Source organism: Galendromus occidentalis, unplaced genomic scaffold (assembly GCF_000255335.2).
Source record: "Galendromus occidentalis unplaced genomic scaffold, Mocc_1.1 scf7180000077086, whole genome shotgun sequence".
NCBI classification, from domain to species: Eukaryota; Metazoa; Arthropoda; class Arachnida; order Mesostigmata; family Phytoseiidae; genus Galendromus; species Galendromus occidentalis.
Genome location: NW_003805074.1, coordinates 1,143,083 through 1,160,027, shown reverse-complemented (window position 1 = coordinate 1,160,027; position 16,945 = coordinate 1,143,083). Strand labels below are relative to the sequence as shown.

General features: G+C 51.3%; 4 protein-coding genes across 4 annotated transcripts; 2 read left to right on the top strand and 2 right to left on the bottom strand.

Annotated features, from left to right (window-relative positions):
* Nucleotides 1–1,095: 1,095 nt before the first annotated feature.
* On the top strand, nt 1,096–3,322 carry mora (cysteine and histidine rich domain containing protein). Its single transcript, XM_003740725.2, has 7 exons — nt 1,096–1,266; nt 1,693–1,799; nt 1,903–1,986; nt 2,150–2,321; nt 2,431–2,633; nt 2,734–2,925; nt 3,042–3,322. Exons 1-7 carry the CDS (start codon nt 1,200–1,202, stop codon nt 3,279–3,281), a joined length of 1,065 nt encoding a protein of 354 aa, XP_003740773.1. The 5' UTR covers nt 1,096–1,199; the 3' UTR covers nt 3,282–3,322.
* A 1,971-nt stretch (nt 3,323–5,293) lies between these two features.
* Nucleotides 5,294–11,668, top strand: l(2)k09022 (HEAT repeat containing 1 homolog l(2)k09022). The gene is given in 5 exon segments (XM_029110708.1): nt 5,294–5,536; nt 5,703–7,824; nt 7,827–9,058; nt 9,148–9,374; nt 9,508–11,668. Coding segments are annotated over 5 exon segments (5,985 nt in total).
* An 88-nt stretch (nt 11,669–11,756) lies between these two features.
* Nucleotides 11,757–13,337, bottom strand: LOC100903688 (glutaredoxin-3). Its single transcript, XM_003740724.2, has 5 exons — nt 13,134–13,337; nt 12,896–13,007; nt 12,617–12,811; nt 12,273–12,528; nt 11,757–12,166 (listed from the first exon to the last, which is right to left on the bottom strand). Exons 1-5 carry the CDS (start codon nt 13,241–13,243, stop codon nt 12,039–12,041), a joined length of 801 nt encoding a protein of 266 aa, XP_003740772.1. The 5' UTR covers nt 13,244–13,337; the 3' UTR covers nt 11,757–12,038.
* Nucleotides 13,338–14,062: 725 nt separating this feature from the next.
* On the bottom strand, nt 14,063–16,829 carry trc (Serine/threonine-protein kinase tricornered). The gene is made up of 3 exons (XM_003740723.2): nt 15,569–16,829; nt 15,256–15,450; nt 14,063–15,116 (listed from the first exon to the last, which is right to left on the bottom strand). The coding sequence occupies exons 1-3, from the start codon at nt 16,571–16,573 to the stop codon at nt 14,874–14,876; spliced, it is 1,443 nt and encodes a 480-aa protein (XP_003740771.1). The 5' UTR covers nt 16,574–16,829; the 3' UTR covers nt 14,063–14,873.
* Between the last annotated feature and the right edge of the window lie 116 nt (nt 16,830–16,945).

Genomic DNA, 16,945 nt, shown 5'->3' with positions numbered 1-16,945 from the left:
GGGATCTCCAATAATTTGGATTCGGATGGTAGGACCTTCTCTTCTATCGAAGCACCACCATCGCTGATGACGATACTGGAAAGATCCGAAAGCACTGAAGGAGAATCAGCACCCAAGTGAAGGATCGAGTAGGGGGATAATGGAGGATCCTCATTAACCACAGCGATGAACATCAACCGCGTATTGGGCGTCCGTCAAGGACGGACGGTCTTGTCAAGATTCAGTATGTTCCTACGGCCGAGATGATAGCCGACGTTGTAACGAAAAGATTAGCCGCAAAGAAGTTGAAGCAATGCCGGGACACTAGGCATATGATATATGAGATGACAACATGCGCACGGTCTTCGGTGTCGAGCCATCTATGGCAGAGAGCTAGCAAGCCGGACTTAACTCTAATTAGTTAGTCTGAATAGATCACTGGGTCGACTTGTCTTCCACGATCATAATCTAACACAAGCCACCACAGGACCGAATGACGGGGGTTCACGGGGTCCTCAGACCCAATGATGAGTGCCCATAAATTGAAGTCGACGGTGCGCAGAAGTTTGAGAACGGCGGGATTATATCCTTCGATGTGTTGTGCGATTCGGGTAATATCCGTCGAAAGAGAGATATTCGCCATTCTCCATCCGAAAACGACGGCAACGAGCACTCCGGGATCGGTGGGGGTTCACGATCCATAGGGTTTTCTCGGATTCTATCGATAAATAAAATGAGAGGTGGGTCGGAAAGTCCTTCGATTGAGATCACTACTAGGGACCATCCATCCTCGCTCTCTGCGGCGCAGCGGTACTTTGGGAAAAAATGCGAAAGGCCCAAAGACTCGCATGTTTTCCCTCTCATCAGCAAAAATCATCGTCATCATCATGATTCTGCTCGAGTCTGAACCGGTGATTATTAGTCGTCGTTATCCGTCGGGCGTTCCTCTCGTTCCTCAGGAACGTATGTTGAACATAGCGTACCTGCCGATCGCTAAGAGCTCTGTAGATAAAATCGCATGACTGCCGTAGACGGGCAGCAGCGGTGTGCATCCCCACGCGCACACACACACACATAGAGGGAGAGATCCACAAGACACTGTTTGTGAAATACGCGTGAAGACTACGATCCACGACGCCGCAATCGAAAGTTCTCGAGAAGTTCCTCCGCGCTATCTCAAGACAGTTAGCTCTCCGGGAACACCGATTCGTGCTGCAGGGATGAGTGAGAAACTCTGTTATAATAAGGGCTGCGGCCTTAAATTCAACGAGCAAGATGATTCGGAAGGTGAGCTCAGTGCTTTCTTCGACATTTCAAAACTGTCACAACAACCCCTCATTGGTGACTTTTCCGGCGCTTGGTGGCGAGGAGCTCTTCCCATGATCGACGGGCATCCCGTCCTTGCTTTCGAAATATTGGCCCTGACTAGAGACTGATCTCGGGCTCGTAGCCCGTATATGGAACCGGGGCGGCTTCGGGAATATTCTAGCGCACTCTCGTCGTCGGAAGCTCTGCCTTCGTAGATTTTGATTGATCGGAAATAGTTGAGCTAAGGTTTGCTGAGCTTCAGCAGAGCCTCCCGCTTATTTCTGCAGCTGATCTCGCAGAAATTCCCCACCGCGCCCGGGGGTGGAAATATTACCGAACCTTTTGAGCGAAGCATAGCGACGGATTCGAGATGGGAACGAATATGTAACCTGGAGTTCTCGTCAGGGGCCTGCCAACATCATCCCGGAGCGCCAGTTTTCCATGACGCGTACAAGGGATGGTCGTGCTGTAACAAAAAAACCACAGATTTCACAGAATTTCTCAATATCAAGGTGAGAAACTGAGGTCGTATACAGGGGATGCGCATCGCGATATAAGCTCTGAAGAGATATTTCCTCTGGGAATAATAATCATCGATTGAATCTCTTCTCACAGGGTTGCACGAAGGGTCGACATAATCCAATCAAGCCTGTTGAGCCCCCCAAGCCCAAAGTTGATGATTCAGATCTTCCGTTGCCTGTGAGTGACTCTATTCGGGGTCCTATCGATGGAGTACTTTTTCTTCACCGTATCGTTTCTCCATCGTCTTCCTGGGACTCCCTGATGTTGTTCGATGAAGCGAAAATGATAGGAATAAAATGAGTCGTCGACTTGGCTGCGAACCCACATTAATGCGTTCCAGGAGCCGGCAGCGTCTAAGCCGAAGACGAGTTTGACCAGACCTCCGGTCACGCAGAAAATGGTCCGTTTGCCTCAAACCGTTGGAGCGTCTCTGACGCCCTTGCTCGAGAAGCTGAGAGACGTCGCAGACATCAAGAAAGACGACCAGGAGAAGACGAATGGAGTCCCATACGGTACGCGAGTTGACGTGCGTTTTCAGGATCGAGAGTGCCGGTTCGGATCAGGCATCCCGTTCTCCATCTTCTATCAACATATATTCATCGAAGTTTTCTGCTTGCGTAGGAACCCCCTGTAAGAACTCGGCTTGCAAAGCGACATACTGTGGCGAACAGACGAACGAGGAGACGTGTAACTACCATGAAGGCTTCCCAGTCTTCCACGAGGGGATGAAGTATTGGAGTTGCTGCCAGAGGAAAACTTCGGATTTCAACTCCTTCCTGGAGCAGGAAGGATGCGCCAGCGGGAGTCACTGCTGGGTTAAGAAGGTGAGGATTTTCCTCGAGCCTCGGAGCCAAGAGGAGCGCTCTTGCTCGTCGAGAGCCATGACTAAATCGCTCTCATCTACCTTCGTTTGATCATCCTCAGGAAACCAAAGACAGCGCGGTGGCTTGTCGTTACGACTGGCACCAGACGGGGAGTCAGGTTATCATTTCTGTGTTCGCCAAAGCTTCCCTACCGGACAAATCGTTCGTTCATGCGAATCCAGTCAAATGCAAAATTCACATAGTTTTCGGGGAGAACCAATCGATTTTCGACACAGAGATCGTCCTCGGAGGGGTGAGTTTTCCCGGAAGAATTCCATGCCGGATCCGTGACATATCGAGTCGTGATGCTGGGAGATATTCGTGTCAGAAGAATCCAGGTTGCGATTGGCTGACGGGGACTTTTCGCAGATTATCGACGTCGCGGCTTCCTCGGTTGAGCATTTGGGTGCTAAGGTCGAGATCAAATTGAAAAAAGCGGAGCCGGTCTCATGGAAGAATTTGGCCTTCGTCGGACCGGCAGGAGATACAGCATCTCGCGTGACCGAAGATCTTGACAAAGTGGATTTAGACGATGTAGAAGTTCTTGTAAATCACGAGGCGGTGGAAGATGCGAAGAGAAAGTTTTTCAAACAGGACGATCGTGGATAGAGTTTCACTCATTATCTTAATAAAATTGAGCTCCACGTTTTCGCGAATGGAATGTTCTCTATCATTCACATCGGCCAGGACTCGACTTACTATTACTCGGTCAGGCTCGGGCGATCAGCTAGCACGAGAAGTCTCGGCCATGATCACCTGATTGAGCTACCTCGTTGATCTCCCGAAAATCGTCGCGCCTGCGGCAATCTCTCCTCGAAGATCAGCAGGCGCGCTCCATAATATTCCTTTCTGTCGTCATATGAGTTCGCGCGGGCGCAGGGGTTCCATGACGAATTTCAAATTTGGCGCCTTGAGCGGCAGAAGATTGCAGAGCTGTTTATGTAAACAAGCCGCACGTGCACCTTCTCCCGCAGCCCATCCGGCGGAATTCATATAGAGATATTTACTCGTTACTCAGTGGGGTGTTCTCGTCAATCTCATTGCTGAGGTAAGGAACTTTGAACGATGTTCGCACCTTCGCTTACGAAAGGTCCCCCTTTCCGCCCAGCCCTCCCTCTTCCCAAATCGATCAAGCGCTCGCGGAAGCGGACTTCGACGGAACGTTCCATAGCGCGCAGCGGCAGCGAACACATGTGTTGTCTCTGAGTATCATTTCTAGGGAAATGAACGTGTAGCAGGACGCAAAATTTGACGCATTCGGAGACCTAAGTGGTCGGGATTCTATTCTTCAGAGAGCCTCCCTGAAGGAAGTGTTCTGCAAAAGTCGCGGAATAATGAAGACTTTCTGTCATCGGCTGACTAAACCACCGGGCTCGCTTTACGTCAAAGCTGAAGATAGTTACCTCCTGTTGACGTTCATATTGAAAAAAGGCTCGGCATCCGCTGTCAGCCCGATACTTTCAATGGAAGTCGATCTCGACCAGCTTCCGAAAGCGAAACAGCTGCTGGAGCCCTGCGGTGATCTCGAAGTCATCATCCAGAAGAGGAAACTGACGTTGCTGTGCGGTGGCGAGGACCTTATCAAGAATAAGAGCGCGGAACCTGTGGAGGATGCGTTCAAGTTCTTGACGCAGATCGCGGATGCTTTCTGCGAGTTAAGTGTGACGCATGCCGAAACCGTTCGTAAACGTCGTAACGAAAAGGACGTCGAGGCCGAAGTCGTGGAGTGTCTTAAGAAAATCGATGATCGACGTCAAGAAGAATTCACCAAGTTCATTTTATTACTGAATGAGAAGAAGAGAAAAATACGCGAGCTCCAGAAGAAACTCGGTCTCAGAGATGATGACCCAGAAGATATAGAGGACGACATAGGCGTCGGAGTTTCCGATGGTGATCCTTCACAGGCAAAGAAGGCCAGGGTGTCCGAAGAGCTCCTCGCTCTGGAAGCACCTTCCACGAGCCGATCCGGGATTCGGGAGGCCATAGACGAAGAGGTGGACGACGAGGACATGTTTAGTGACGATGCCCACAGTGAGAGAGCTCAGAGCGGAGCTGAAGAGATCGACGAAGACGACTCCCCTCATCCGCTGACATCAGAGAGAGAGGTAGAGGTGGAAATCGAGCGGGAGGAAAAGAAGAAAGAGGACACCGAGATCAGAGGAGAGGAAATCCAGAGAGCAGGAAGATTCCCCGAGGCTGAAAGAGAGAAGATCAGAAGAGTCGAAGAAGAGGAGCTGTCCCCACCTGACAGCGAAGTTTCCGAAGCCGATTCCCCCAGCACCACGGGCACTTCGCGACGGCCGTCTGGGAGGGGACCACCGAAGAAAAATGCGCTCGACATGCTCGATGACTTGCTATGAATTCCGTTCCCCTCGAACATTGACTGAACCCTGTCGAACCCTGAGCCAAACTCTCTATTCCCCGTTTTCTGATTCGGGAGAGCTCAGAGTCCCAATTTGACTGGGACGCGAAATTTCAGCAAAACAATAAAATACCACCTCACGTGTGATACCACTATGCCTCCCTCTCATTAAGTTCGTGTGATCGAGAACTGATGTGAAATCGCAACGAACAAAACTCAACGTTCTTATATTCGTTCTAGCGATTGTCTCTGAGCGGCCATGGCGCTGACGAGCTTGGCTGGTCAGCTCCGGAAACTACAGACTCCCCAGACCCAGATCCTTCAGCAAGGAGTTGAGAGAGGCTCGCTACTTTTCGAAGCGAAAGATGCGGCGACTTTGGACAGGGACACTATTTTCGCCATCGGATGTTCCGGTCTCGAGGAGCTGTCGAAGGTCAACACGACTTTCTCGAAATTCGCGAAGTCCCTCTTCCATGAGACTTCGAAAGATCTCCAGAGAGCGGTAAGTGGATGTCACAAGACCGCGAGTTTTGATGTCAACACGCTTTTATGCATACATACGCTTCTGCAAAATTCCATGCTGACAAAGTCGGCGGGGAATAGCTGTTTGAGATTCTTAGATGCAAAATTGGATCTCGGCACTAAATTGTCACCATTCTCTCCGGCAGGTCCAAACGAAGGAGCAAAACGAGCAGCTGGACACCACTCTGAACGAGTTCCTCCACAGAGTTTCCCCTTACCTGCTGCTCCGTCCAGCGCACAAAACTCTCGAATGGCTCATCTATCGCTTCCGAGTTCATGAATACAACACAGCGGCTTTCATGCAGATGGCTCTGCCATTCCACGAGTCCAATATATTCGCTCGGCTGATCCAACTGGTGGATTTCAACGACGAGACGACTTGCTGGCACTTCTTGAGCGAAACGAAGCGGCACGGGACTGTTCTCACGAAAAAGGCTCTGATTGCACAGTGTGTGAAGAACCCTGGTCTGTTCCGGTTCGTGTGCGATATCCTGCCATCGATGCGGAAAGTCAATCACGGCAGTTCACTGAGAACAGCGATCAATTTGACGACAGGAGTCGTCACCGGGCTTCTCGAGCTGCATACTAGCCGAATCGACAACAAATTGGTATCGGCAATTGTCGCTCACTTGGCCGACAGCCTGGTCCTGGCAAAACAGGACGCGAACTCGGAATGGATCAGCGCCAATCTGATGGTGATCGGTCAGCTGGTGCGCAAGGAATCCGCACTCAAAACCGACATACTCCAACTGTTACTGATCACAATGGCTAAGGTTCTGACGGCTGAAACCCTGAGAGCGGGCATCCTCGCCCTCCTGGTGACCTATCGGTATCAGGTTTCGTTGGACTCTCTGCCGCAAAAAGTCGTCAAGGCTCTTGTGGTCTTCGAAGACCTCCCGAATCAACTGTTGGCCTGGGTCAAGCACGGGGAATGCGAAAACAGATTCATTCCGCTCTTCGTGCGCGGTCTGTACGTCCACATTCTCACTGAGGTGAGCCCCGAGAAGGTCGTCGGGCTCCTCTTACCCTACCACTCTCTGCATGGCGAAAAGGCTGAATTGCGCGCGATATTCACCGAAAACTTCATGTCAGCATACATTTCCCTGCGCTCCAAAGGCCTAGAGTGCGCAGAAACCGCGAAGAAGATCCTCAGAATATTACAGCAACGTCTCGGAGATGAACTTGATCGGGAAATCGAACGGGGACTCCAAGGACCCGACAAGGAGTTCGTCAGTGATCTCCTGAACACGTGCAGTCTCGGTGTACGACACCTCACTATCGGGAACGAAGGTGAGACCATCTTCCTGGCGCTCATGAGCAAACAGGCACACCTCCGTTCGGCCGCGATCAACGAAGTCATGAAGCACTCCTCGACCGCGGCACCGGATGAATTCATCAAGAAATCAGTTCGTAGCGTTCTGGCGACAGAATCGGATTTCACCGTACTCGAGAGCTTGATGAAATCCTTGACAGCAGAGAACATTGTCAAGTTCATGACGGCCGACGAAGCGGTCGATCTTTCGCTCGATCGAATCTGCGTTTTCCGGAAGAAGAAATGGCTCGAAAGCAACTTACAAATCGTACGAATCGTTTGCGACGGCTTGCACAATGACGCGTCGCTGGCGAATTTATTGAAGTTCGTTGTCACGCTGGCCGTGATGTTCAAGAGCTCTGACGTCAAGATTCTGGAAGCGTTGCTCAAATGCAATCTCGCCAGGAGTCGCACGCAGTTCAAGCATTTACTCAAGTGCAAAGTCGACGAGCAAATGGATACGACCGAGCTGAGCGATTCGGTGTTCAACGCGTTGGCAAGAGGCTTCAAAGGGACGAACGTGGAGGAGCACTTCCAAGTTCTCTTCAGCAATCTACCTGACGCTTCCAGCGCCAGAACTCGTTTCGGCTCTCTGAAGTTCATTGCAAATCTCGTACAGCAGTCGAAGCCGCTGTCTGTGGGGGCTCTGAACACGAGCCTCGACGCTCTGCAAGGATTACTCGACCTCGGACTGGAGGAACACGAGGACGGTATCGATGCCGTCGCTAATGGACTTCTGCCCATAAGCAGCGTGACGGAAGTCGTTTGCGCCTTGTTACAAAATTTCACTCCTGTCAAGGAGCTCGAAAAAGTCCCCGCATGGCACAGGAAAATCGACGCTCGAAGCAGCGAGGTCGCCTTTCTCCAGCGAGTGTTCTCGATCGCTGTTCGCAGATTCAAAGTCGAGCAGAGCTTCAAAGTCTGTCTGAGCTGTATGTTCCAAAAATGTCTCCCGACCCCCAATCCTGCTGCAATTTCCTGTCAGGGATGCTGCTGACCCACTTGACCGAGTCGCAATCCGAGGAGGATCTGCACTTGCAAGCTCACGCGCTCTGCTTGATGTCGGTGTTCATTGGTGCGGTAGACAAATCGGCCTCGGATTCGATCGCTCTATCCGTCGTCGCTGTTCTCCTCTCGCCCGTGAGACGCATCCGGAGACTCGGATTGAACGTCTTGGAAAAAGCCAATTCCGACTCATTTGCGACCTACCTTGTGAGCCACGTGAACAATTTGTCCGACGTCGACGGCATTCTCGCGAGTGTCGCGACATTTCACGCTAAGCACGAGAACGCTTTCCTCAATCGAGCTCTGGACGATGAGGATCTCTCATCCGTTGTAAAGCTCGGAATCCTCCAGCTCGTACGAAAGGCAACTTCGAACGCTACTGTCGAGGCCGCTGGACGGGTTTTGGCACAGTACGTCGCTTCGCCGGCCGTCACGATCGATCCGAATAATAAAGAGATCATAAGACTTAGTCTGGAGAAAATTCACATGTCCTCGGCGAAGAAGCTCAACGCCAAGCTGCGTGACGTTCTCTTCGGCGTTCTGAAGAGCGAAAACGATACGCTCTCGCTACTCGGACTCGAAGCCCTCGATGAAGCCAAACTGCTGGCGAAAATGAGCGACGAGGACCTCAAAGAGGTTTTGAATCATTTGCTCGTTTCGATTCTCGACGCACAGACTGACATCCAGCGCAGAGCTGCAGAAAACGCCCTGATGGCTCTGATCCGCCAGAAGGCGAACTTGCTCGAATCCGAGTTATCGAAAGCTACCACGGAGGCTACCGACAGCATCGAGTCCGTCCGCGAGGTGAAAAGAATGCGACTCAGCACGAAGGAGAAGGCTCCAACCAATACCGATCCTCTGCAAAGCGTTACGTGGAAGCGTGTTGTGATCATTCTCGAGACCCTGCACGGGGTCGAGCTGCCCTCGGACGCAACAGACATCGTGAAAATCCTGTACGAGGTGCTCCGTCGCGCCCTCGAAATCACAGACAGTGTCAGCGTGGAGTACGTCAAGCAGTGCGTCATGTCGTGTCTCCAGGTCCACGGGACCTCGGACGCGATGCTCCGGCTCCACCAACATCAGATAAGTTTGTTGGTGAAGGCGCTCCGCTTGAGCCAGAGCTCACAGACGCAACATGCTATCCTCAACATGCTCAATCACATGGCGCGGCTTTTCCCAGAAGAGGTTGGTACCCTTGCGAAATTCCGAAATTACGCATCGGCGATTGAGCTCCGGGTCGACAGTTCAGAACTCACTCATGGTTTCGTTCTCAGGTCCTGCAGAATATGACCAGCGTCTTCACCTTCATGGGGACCTCGCTGCTGCGCCAGGAAGACGAATATTCCTTCCAGGTCGTTCTCCAGACAATCAATTCCGTGATACCGATTCTTCTAGAAGCCGCGAACAACAAGTCCAATAAGAATGTCGTATCGAAGGTCACGAGGGTTTTTATCGACTCGTGGGCCGACATACCAGAGCACAGGAGATACCCGATCTTCAAGTACGTACCCACCTCGGTCTGTCTGACTGAGCTTCTTGACCGTTCTTCTCGATCATTCCAGTTTCCATTCAGTCGGCTGCTTGTCCGTGGATCGAACTCTCACTCATATTCATTGCATTGCTATCTGCCACAGGAAGCTCGTGGAGACCCTCGGACCCGCAGACTATGCTTGGCTGCTGGTAGCTCAGTCCGTGGATCAGTTGCTGGAGAAAGACGAAGATCTGGAAGAATCCGAGTTCATGGATTTCATGATGGGACTCCTCGGGGACTTCACGATCCACACGATATTGAGCAGCTGTCAGCATCTGCTACATTTCGCGTCGCGGGTACCCAACCGGAAGAGAGACGCCAACCAATCCAACGTAGACAAGGAGATCGTAAACCCGACGAAATGCGACGACAAACGTCTCGCCGAATTCAAAATTCAGTGCGCCGTGTTCGTCGAGCACCTGTTGTCGGGAACGAATTTCCTCACTCTGGCCGCGGAAGTCGAGGAAAACGATTCCGAACAGGTCGAGCAAGTCTACGAAGCTCTCCTGTCGACCAGTCTCGAGTCCATCCACAAACTGAACGCCGCGATCCAACAGCGGGAGGCCGACGACCTCCTCGATCACTGGAATACGAACCTGAATTTGCTGCACGACTGCGTCGATCGGATCAACGGGGTCCTCAAACCGAACGCTTTGGTGGCGGTTGTGGAACGGCTCCTCGACGAGGAACTCCCCTCGATCCGACGGAACGCGATGGATATGCTGAACAACAAACTTATCTCCGAAACTTTCTTCAACGATTGCGATCAGATCAATCGACTCGTTTCGCCCCTTTGCGATCAGGTCCTACTGGAAGAAAACAATCAAGAAGAGCTCAATCAACAAACCGCTCTTGTCTCGCTCAAACTAATTTGTCGAAAGGCCAGCAGCTCCGACGATGACATCAACAAGCTATTCACCATTGTAGAGAAGGGTTTCAAGAAATACGAGACATTGTCCGACGTCATTCTCGGAGGGACCTTGCTGCTGTTCGCCGAGCTGTGTCATTCCTACTCGACGAGGACGCTCAATCATTTCGCGAAGCTCATGAAAAGTTTCTTGACGATTTCGGCGAAGTGCGAGAAATCCGAAGCCATCGTTCTGGGTCTCGTCGTCTCCTACAACCGACTCGTGGAGAGCCTCACAGGCTTCCTGTCCCCGTACCTGCCCAAACTCATATGTCACATCTGTCGACTCTGCGCAGAGCAGAACGGCAAACTCTCATTCGGATCGTCTTTGAGCGAGCAGCTCCGCACTATCTGCGCGCATCTCGGCGAGCAAATTCCTTTGCGGGTTCTGCTGCCCGCGATCGATGATTGCTTGGCGAAATATCCAGTGGTGGCCGAACATTCTCTTTACCTCAGCAACATCCTGCGAATATTCCGAGCCGCCATCGAGAGCAGTGACCAAAAAGCTTTCGAGCAGCAACGCGATACCGTCAACAGTCTGGTCCTGAAACTCCTGCAGTACCGTGAAGAAGCATTCACGGCCGGCACGGACGCCGAGGAGCTGACCGCAGCCGAAGTCTACATCGTGGATTGCGTGACGGCACTGTCCCTCAAGTTGTCGGCCACCACGTTCCGTCCCTTCCTGTCGAAGTTACACGTCTGGGCTACGATGTCTGAAGACGCCCTTGACGGTCGTTCTCACAGAACTGCGACGTTCTACCATCTTTTCTACAAGCTGTCCGAAACGCTGCAAGGACTATTCATTCAGTTCGCTGGGCAATTCGTACAGCACGCGTCGGACACTTTGCTGAAGAACAGGAGAGCCGTCGAGCTGAAGAATATTCATCTGGAATGCACGGGATGGATACTAGCTGCTCTTTCAAATTGTTTCCAATTCGGTGGCAAGTCGTTCGCCACTCGTGAAGTGTACACGACACTGGTCGAGCCTCTCGTGGGTGAGATCGAGAATGTCGCCGAAAATTCGGACGGCGGCTACGAACGTCGGGTGTTGACGAGGATCTGCCCAGCAGTAGCAAACCTCGCCCTCGCATGTCCCGAGACGGAGTGTAAAGATTTGCACAACAAAGTTCTATTCAAAACAAGGAATTCCTCTTCGAAAATTCGACTGGCGGCTCTGCAGAGCTTCGCCGCGATTGTACGCCGCCTCGGCGACGACTACATGCGGCTGCTGCCCGAAAGCGTTCCATTCCTGGCCGAGCTGATGGAGGACGAATGCGCCGAGGTCGAGAAACTCACTCAGGAGATCGTTCAAGAAATGGAACAACTGCTCGGGGAACCTCTGATGAAATACTTCTGAGTGCTCCCGCCCGGCGCGAAGCGTCTTCTGTACTGGTGACCGTCCCGAGCTGCCAACTCCGTGACGATGGAATAAACACACATTTTCCGGCATGAAATGATTTTAATTCTATTGGGAGATTCCGCAGCTAGATCACAAATCACAATTTAAATAATTTGTCGGAATCTCTTGGACTTCGGTGAACCAGATTGATACTTTGGATACATTCATTATTTCAGCGCAAATGCTTCAATTTCGCTTAGCTCGAGCCACATTATGCGGCGTCTCTTATATGCATGTAGTCGATTTTTAGGAAGCGGATGATTTGTCTTCGAAGGGTAAGGAACTCAATTGATGACACAAATTCAGAGCTCCTCTTCACGCTTCCGCCCTAAACCATGTCGTCTTTGTTCCATTTCGGTAGCATGAAATAGATTGATGTAGTAATCTCATATACTTTGTGGAACTCGCCTGCCTTGATCAGTCCCTGAATGGTTTTCACATTGCCCAAGTAATCACCTGCAATTAAGAATCACTTGTACTCCACCGCTTCTGCACGAATTCTTCCGACTGGTCTGCATACAAGTTAATGAGACGAGACACTCCGCGCGAGCAGTCATCTCACCGTAGAGGTAGAGCTGAGGCATCGATGTAGACGGCAGAAATCTCTTGATACCATTTAAAATCTTCTCGTCGGTGGTTACGTCAAAATATTTGTATTTGATATCGGCCCTCTGTAATATCTCCACCATTTGCCGACTTCCACCACATTTTGGGTAATCTGGGGTCCCCTTGAGGAAAACCATCACTCTCGATGATTCTACGAGTTTCTTCAGACGAGCTTCGAGCGAGTCCTCAGATTCTGAGGAATCGATCGGGACCTGCAATACGAAGCTCACAAAGTCCGAATCTTTGTAGACGGGTCTCCGATGATAGGGCCTATCAGGGCTCGATACGGTCGCAACTCACCGCGTGTGGCCTCTCTCCCAGGCGAATGGCCTCCATTCTCTGCTCAAGTTTGTAGATCTTATTCAGCAATGTTCTTGGGTCAGCTCCCGTGATTGTCTGTACGAAGTGAGCCCCCCAAGTGAGTATGAAGGCTGGCACTTTCTGAATGCTCCAGATTGCTGCGATGCGCCTCGTTTCCTCGCTCGAGACATCGATCTGTAGACGATGAACCCAATCCATCACTGAAGCCGGAGAGTCGAATCGGGACAATTCTCATGTTCCTCGGTCGAATACAATTACCTTGAAGAACCTGACTCTCGGGTGATCTCTGATAATTTCCCTGATAACATCATCCATCTGAGCGCATTCCGGCGACCCGGGTAAACTGAAGAAGTGAACAACGAGCAAGTTGCTGAAAAATCATGATTACCCTGTTATAGTCGTTCACTGAAGGCCGATTGCTGATTTAAGAATCAATCACTTCCGGAAAAATCGAATCGTCTCCTCGTCGAGGAGCCACGATCGATTGATCGCGCACTTTGTTCGGTTCGCTGAAGCTACGTTGAAATCCGACAAGGAAGTCACGGGGAGCATCTCGGCATTTCCACCCGTTAGAGGCCCCTGGTATCTTGAGATAGGGTTCTGCATTCTGTCCGGGAAAGTGAGTGGATTCCACTTTTTTCCGCAGCAGGGACTTGTCCACTCCAAGGGGCTATGAGGTTCCCGCTCTCATGTGGCTCACAGGGGGACTTCCCGCTACACCGCCGAACAACAGTACGACGGAAGCCATCTTTGCGAAATTTGAAGCGTCTGCAAGCGCGCGTCTCGCTCCGACTCAGGATTCCGGATGCTCTAGGCGACGAGCAAGAGGTTTCAGTCCAAGGAATCGAGCTCTCCTGGTGTGGAGCGTTTCCCGCACGCGGAAGCTCCATGGCCGTTATCGGCAAGCGAATTGGCTTTGTGCTCCAAACGAATTCGACTCGACATGGTTTCGAGCTTGAACTGAGAGTAAGACCTCGGCTTCCGGTTATTTCCCCGAGAATGGGTTTGACAGCTTCCGAGCTACCGTCCCGGCTTCGCTGATAGAGCTCGGCTGCAAGGCGATCTTCGGCGTCGCTCCTCGAGCCAGTAGCCAGTACCTTCGAGGAAGCACCAGTCCGGATGTTTTGAACGCATACTTTATTCGCGTATGAGGGAGGGGCAAAACTCTGTTTCGCAAAGAGTATACAAGGCTCTGAGGAGGCGCGCCAACATTCCAGACCCTCGCCTCAGCAGAACCAGGGTTCAGGCTTCCATTCCCAGACGAAGACGATGGTCACGCGCCTGTGCACGACAACCCGACCGTTCGGGGAGACAGTTCCTTCCTCGAAAGGAAGAGACGTCGTCGTCATGACTCATCGCAGCAGATCTACCGATCGGAGGGCTTCTGCTATCCTATCAAAGAAAACGCAATCCTATAGCATCTGGGTTACGTATGAATTTATTCCAAATTATCCATAAATTCAATAACGCGATGATTCCGAAATCGTTCCCTGTGCTGGGAATATTTTCTGTCACTCCAACGCGGTACTTGATGTGTCCACGCGAGCTACCTAGGCATATGAATGAGCTGTCCTTGTGAGTAAGCGCTGGATGATGGATCGTTTCCTCGTCAATAAATAATTCAAAACAAAATCACATTAATACTGACCGTCCTGGAAAGACAATTTCTGACGACATGTGACCGATTGTATTCCATCGATACTTCCAGAAACCACCGGTTCGCCATGTTCGTCACAGGTTCTCATCCGTAAAATGATGATGATCCGGGAATAGGAGCTGCGTTGTGCGAGCATCCGGAGCTAGGACTTTATGATTCGATTGCCATCCTCCGCCGGCAACAGAGTCGATCGACTAATCGTTTCCTGGACGTTGTTTCCGATGATCAGGCTCGTTTCCGGAGACGAGGAAGAGCCGATCTCTCAATTTTCGCTGAGATCGCTGCGCCACTCTCGTCCACCTCTTCTTGAATTGAATCCCAGGACTGCGGTGATTCGATGCTCCGACGCGGTCCGAATCTATCTATGGATGAAAAGCCAACGGCGTGGATCATCGTCTCCTATCATCATTACCCGCTCAACGAGGATCAAGAACGAATGATGATGAAGGCGATTACAAAATCGACTGCTCACCGGCTCTCTCGGATCGACAGTCTTGCTACAACAATAAAATCCCTCTACTTTGTTTTTACTTCGAACGGCCCTAGCATAAGATATTCATGACTAGATATCCCCCCGATTCAACTCGAAGGCGACCCCGGTGCGTTGAAGGCTGTCAGCAGTTTCTTGTTTCCCCGCTGCGTCAGGCCCTCGAATCTTTTGAAAGTATAGTTGATGAAAACCCAGTCTTTGTAGTTCTGACCTCCTGGAGCCGCCGCCGATGCCGCCGCTGCGGCGGAGCTCTCGTCTTTAGGAGCACAGGGTATTTTCAAATCCACGTCAGGAAACTCGTCGAAATTTGAGGTGTCATCGATGCTCTTCACCTGCGGATAATCTCCTCGTGAGTTCCAACACAACCAGTCATCGTACTGATCCCAACTAAGCGGCCTCTCAGCAGAGCTCGCTCTCCGTTTGCTCTTGAATTTATCCATCCCGATGAGTGAATCGACCGGAAAATTATACCTGGATCGGAATCGCCGCCGGTCGGTCCCGGATGTGCTCCCAGTCAACGCCTCGGAAAAATCCTTGCTCCTTGATGTCGGCAAACGTCCCTAATCGGACAGCCGCGTCATTACACAATGCCGTGATGATTCCGTGAGCGTCTTCTGAGATCGGGACTTCTGCGGGGAAAACCAGGGTTTCCCTCCAATTCATCACCTGGAACAATGGATCGAGCTCTATAATCCTTCTTTCCGCAGCCCCCGATATTATGTATTTCTCGGAATTCCTATCGAGTATGATCGTTTCGAAGGAGTGGAAGAACTCCCAGTGTTACCTTCCGGTAGGTCTCTTGTGGGGTTTCGGAACAGAAGGGAGGATATCCGATGAGCATTTCGTACATGATCACACCTAAGCTCCACCAATCGCAAGCGGCGGTGTAACCCGTTTGCATGAAGACCTCCGGCGCGATATAGTCCGGGGTGCCCACGGTCGAATACGCTAATTGGCGTCGATTCTTCTTCCAACTCTCTGCTCTCCTTTTCGAGTCCATGAAGTCAGAGGGCTTAGCCTGAGATAGATCTCTATAGAAGTCCGTGCGATGGGATTTTTTCAAGCCGGTGCACAAGCCGAAGTCCGAAAGCTTGATATGACCTCGCGCGTCGAGCAGAAGGTTGTCGGGTTTTATATCACGATGTATGAAGCCAAGTCGGTGAATACTGTGAATAGCTAGCGCGGTCTCGGCCATGTAGAACTGTGTCGCTTCCTCAGATAGGGTGTCTTTCTTCATGAGAAGAGTCATCATGTCACCGCCCGGAAGGAACTCCATGATCAGATAGAGGTTTATAGCATCCTGGAAGCTGTAGTACATCTTCACAACCCATTGATGGTCTGCCTCGACCAAGATGTCGCGCTCTGCACGAACGTGCGCAATCTGCTCCTTCTCCAGCATATCAGCCTTCCGCAGAATTTTCATAGCGTACACATGACCTGTGTCTTTCTTCTGCACCAAACGCACTTCTCCGAAGGCGCCCTTGCCAATAACTTTGAGCGGATCGAAGTCATCGACACCCAGACGAGATCGCTTTAGTCGTAGGAATTCGGTTTCTTTCACAGAGTGTTGAGCACGGATCTCGCGTTTCTGGTCCTCCGTGAGACCTTCCTCAGCCATGGACTCTTCGAGTCTTTCATGTCTGGTCCTGCGCTCGATATGTTGACTCACTAAATTCGAATAGTAATTCTCCAGATGAACTTTAGCTTTCGTTGCTTTGTCGAGAGTGTGCCCGGAAAATATCGGATGATTGGGGTCGAATGGAGGCCCCGTTGAGGAAGGACTTGCCATCACCGGAAAATTCCAACAAATCCGAGCGACGTCCAAGAGCAGTGCTCAGCTGGGGATGACACACTCGAACAGGCATGCAATTTTTTGGTACGGAGGTTTTGAGGCCCGGCCGTGCTAGCGATACGACAGGAAGGGTATCATCGACATACGTTCCCGAGGTCAGGAAGGAACGGACGACGAGAAACGACAAATAATCATGTAGAGATGCAAGAGTAGAGTAAACTTGAATCGTAGACGGACTCGACGACGACGTCGTCTACCCTCTAAACAATACATGATGATGATGGCGATGATCCCAGCTGGGGAAAGGTAAACATGGGAATTCAGAATTCATTCCTACTTGAAGCTGTGGCGCTGAAAGCGATCCGGCTT

Coding starts and splice junctions, on each gene's coding strand:
- mora (XM_003740725.2), top strand. CDS start 1,200: ATGAGTGAGAAACTCTGTTATAATAAGGGCTGCGGCCTTAAATTCAAC. Junction 1,267..1,692: donor CGAGCAAGATGATTCGGAAG/GTGAGCTCAGTG, acceptor AGTTCTCGTCAG/GGGCCTGCCAACATCATCCC. Junction 2,926..3,041: donor CAGAGATCGTCCTCGGAGGG/GTGAGTTTTCCC, acceptor GACTTTTCGCAG/ATTATCGACGTCGCGGCTTC.
- LOC100903688 (XM_003740724.2), bottom strand. CDS start 13,243: ATGCAGAACCCTATCTCAAGATACCAGGGGCCTCTAACGGGTGGAAAT. Junction 13,008..13,133: donor GCTTCAGCGAACCGAACAAA/GTGCGCGATCAA, acceptor ATGATTTTTCAG/CAACTTGCTCGTTGTTCACT. Junction 12,529..12,616: donor TGGGAGAGAGGCCACACGCG/GTGAGTTGCGAC, acceptor TTCGTATTGCAG/GTCCCGATCGATTCCTCAGA.
- trc (XM_003740723.2), bottom strand. CDS start 16,573: ATGGCAAGTCCTTCCTCAACGGGGCCTCCATTCGACCCCAATCATCCG. Junction 15,451..15,568: donor CACAAGAGACCTACCGGAAG/GTAACACTGGGA, acceptor CCATTGTTCCAG/GTGATGAATTGGAGGGAAAC. Junction 15,117..15,255: donor CGGCGGCGATTCCGATCCAG/GTATAATTTTCC, acceptor GATTATCCGCAG/GTGAAGAGCATCGATGACAC.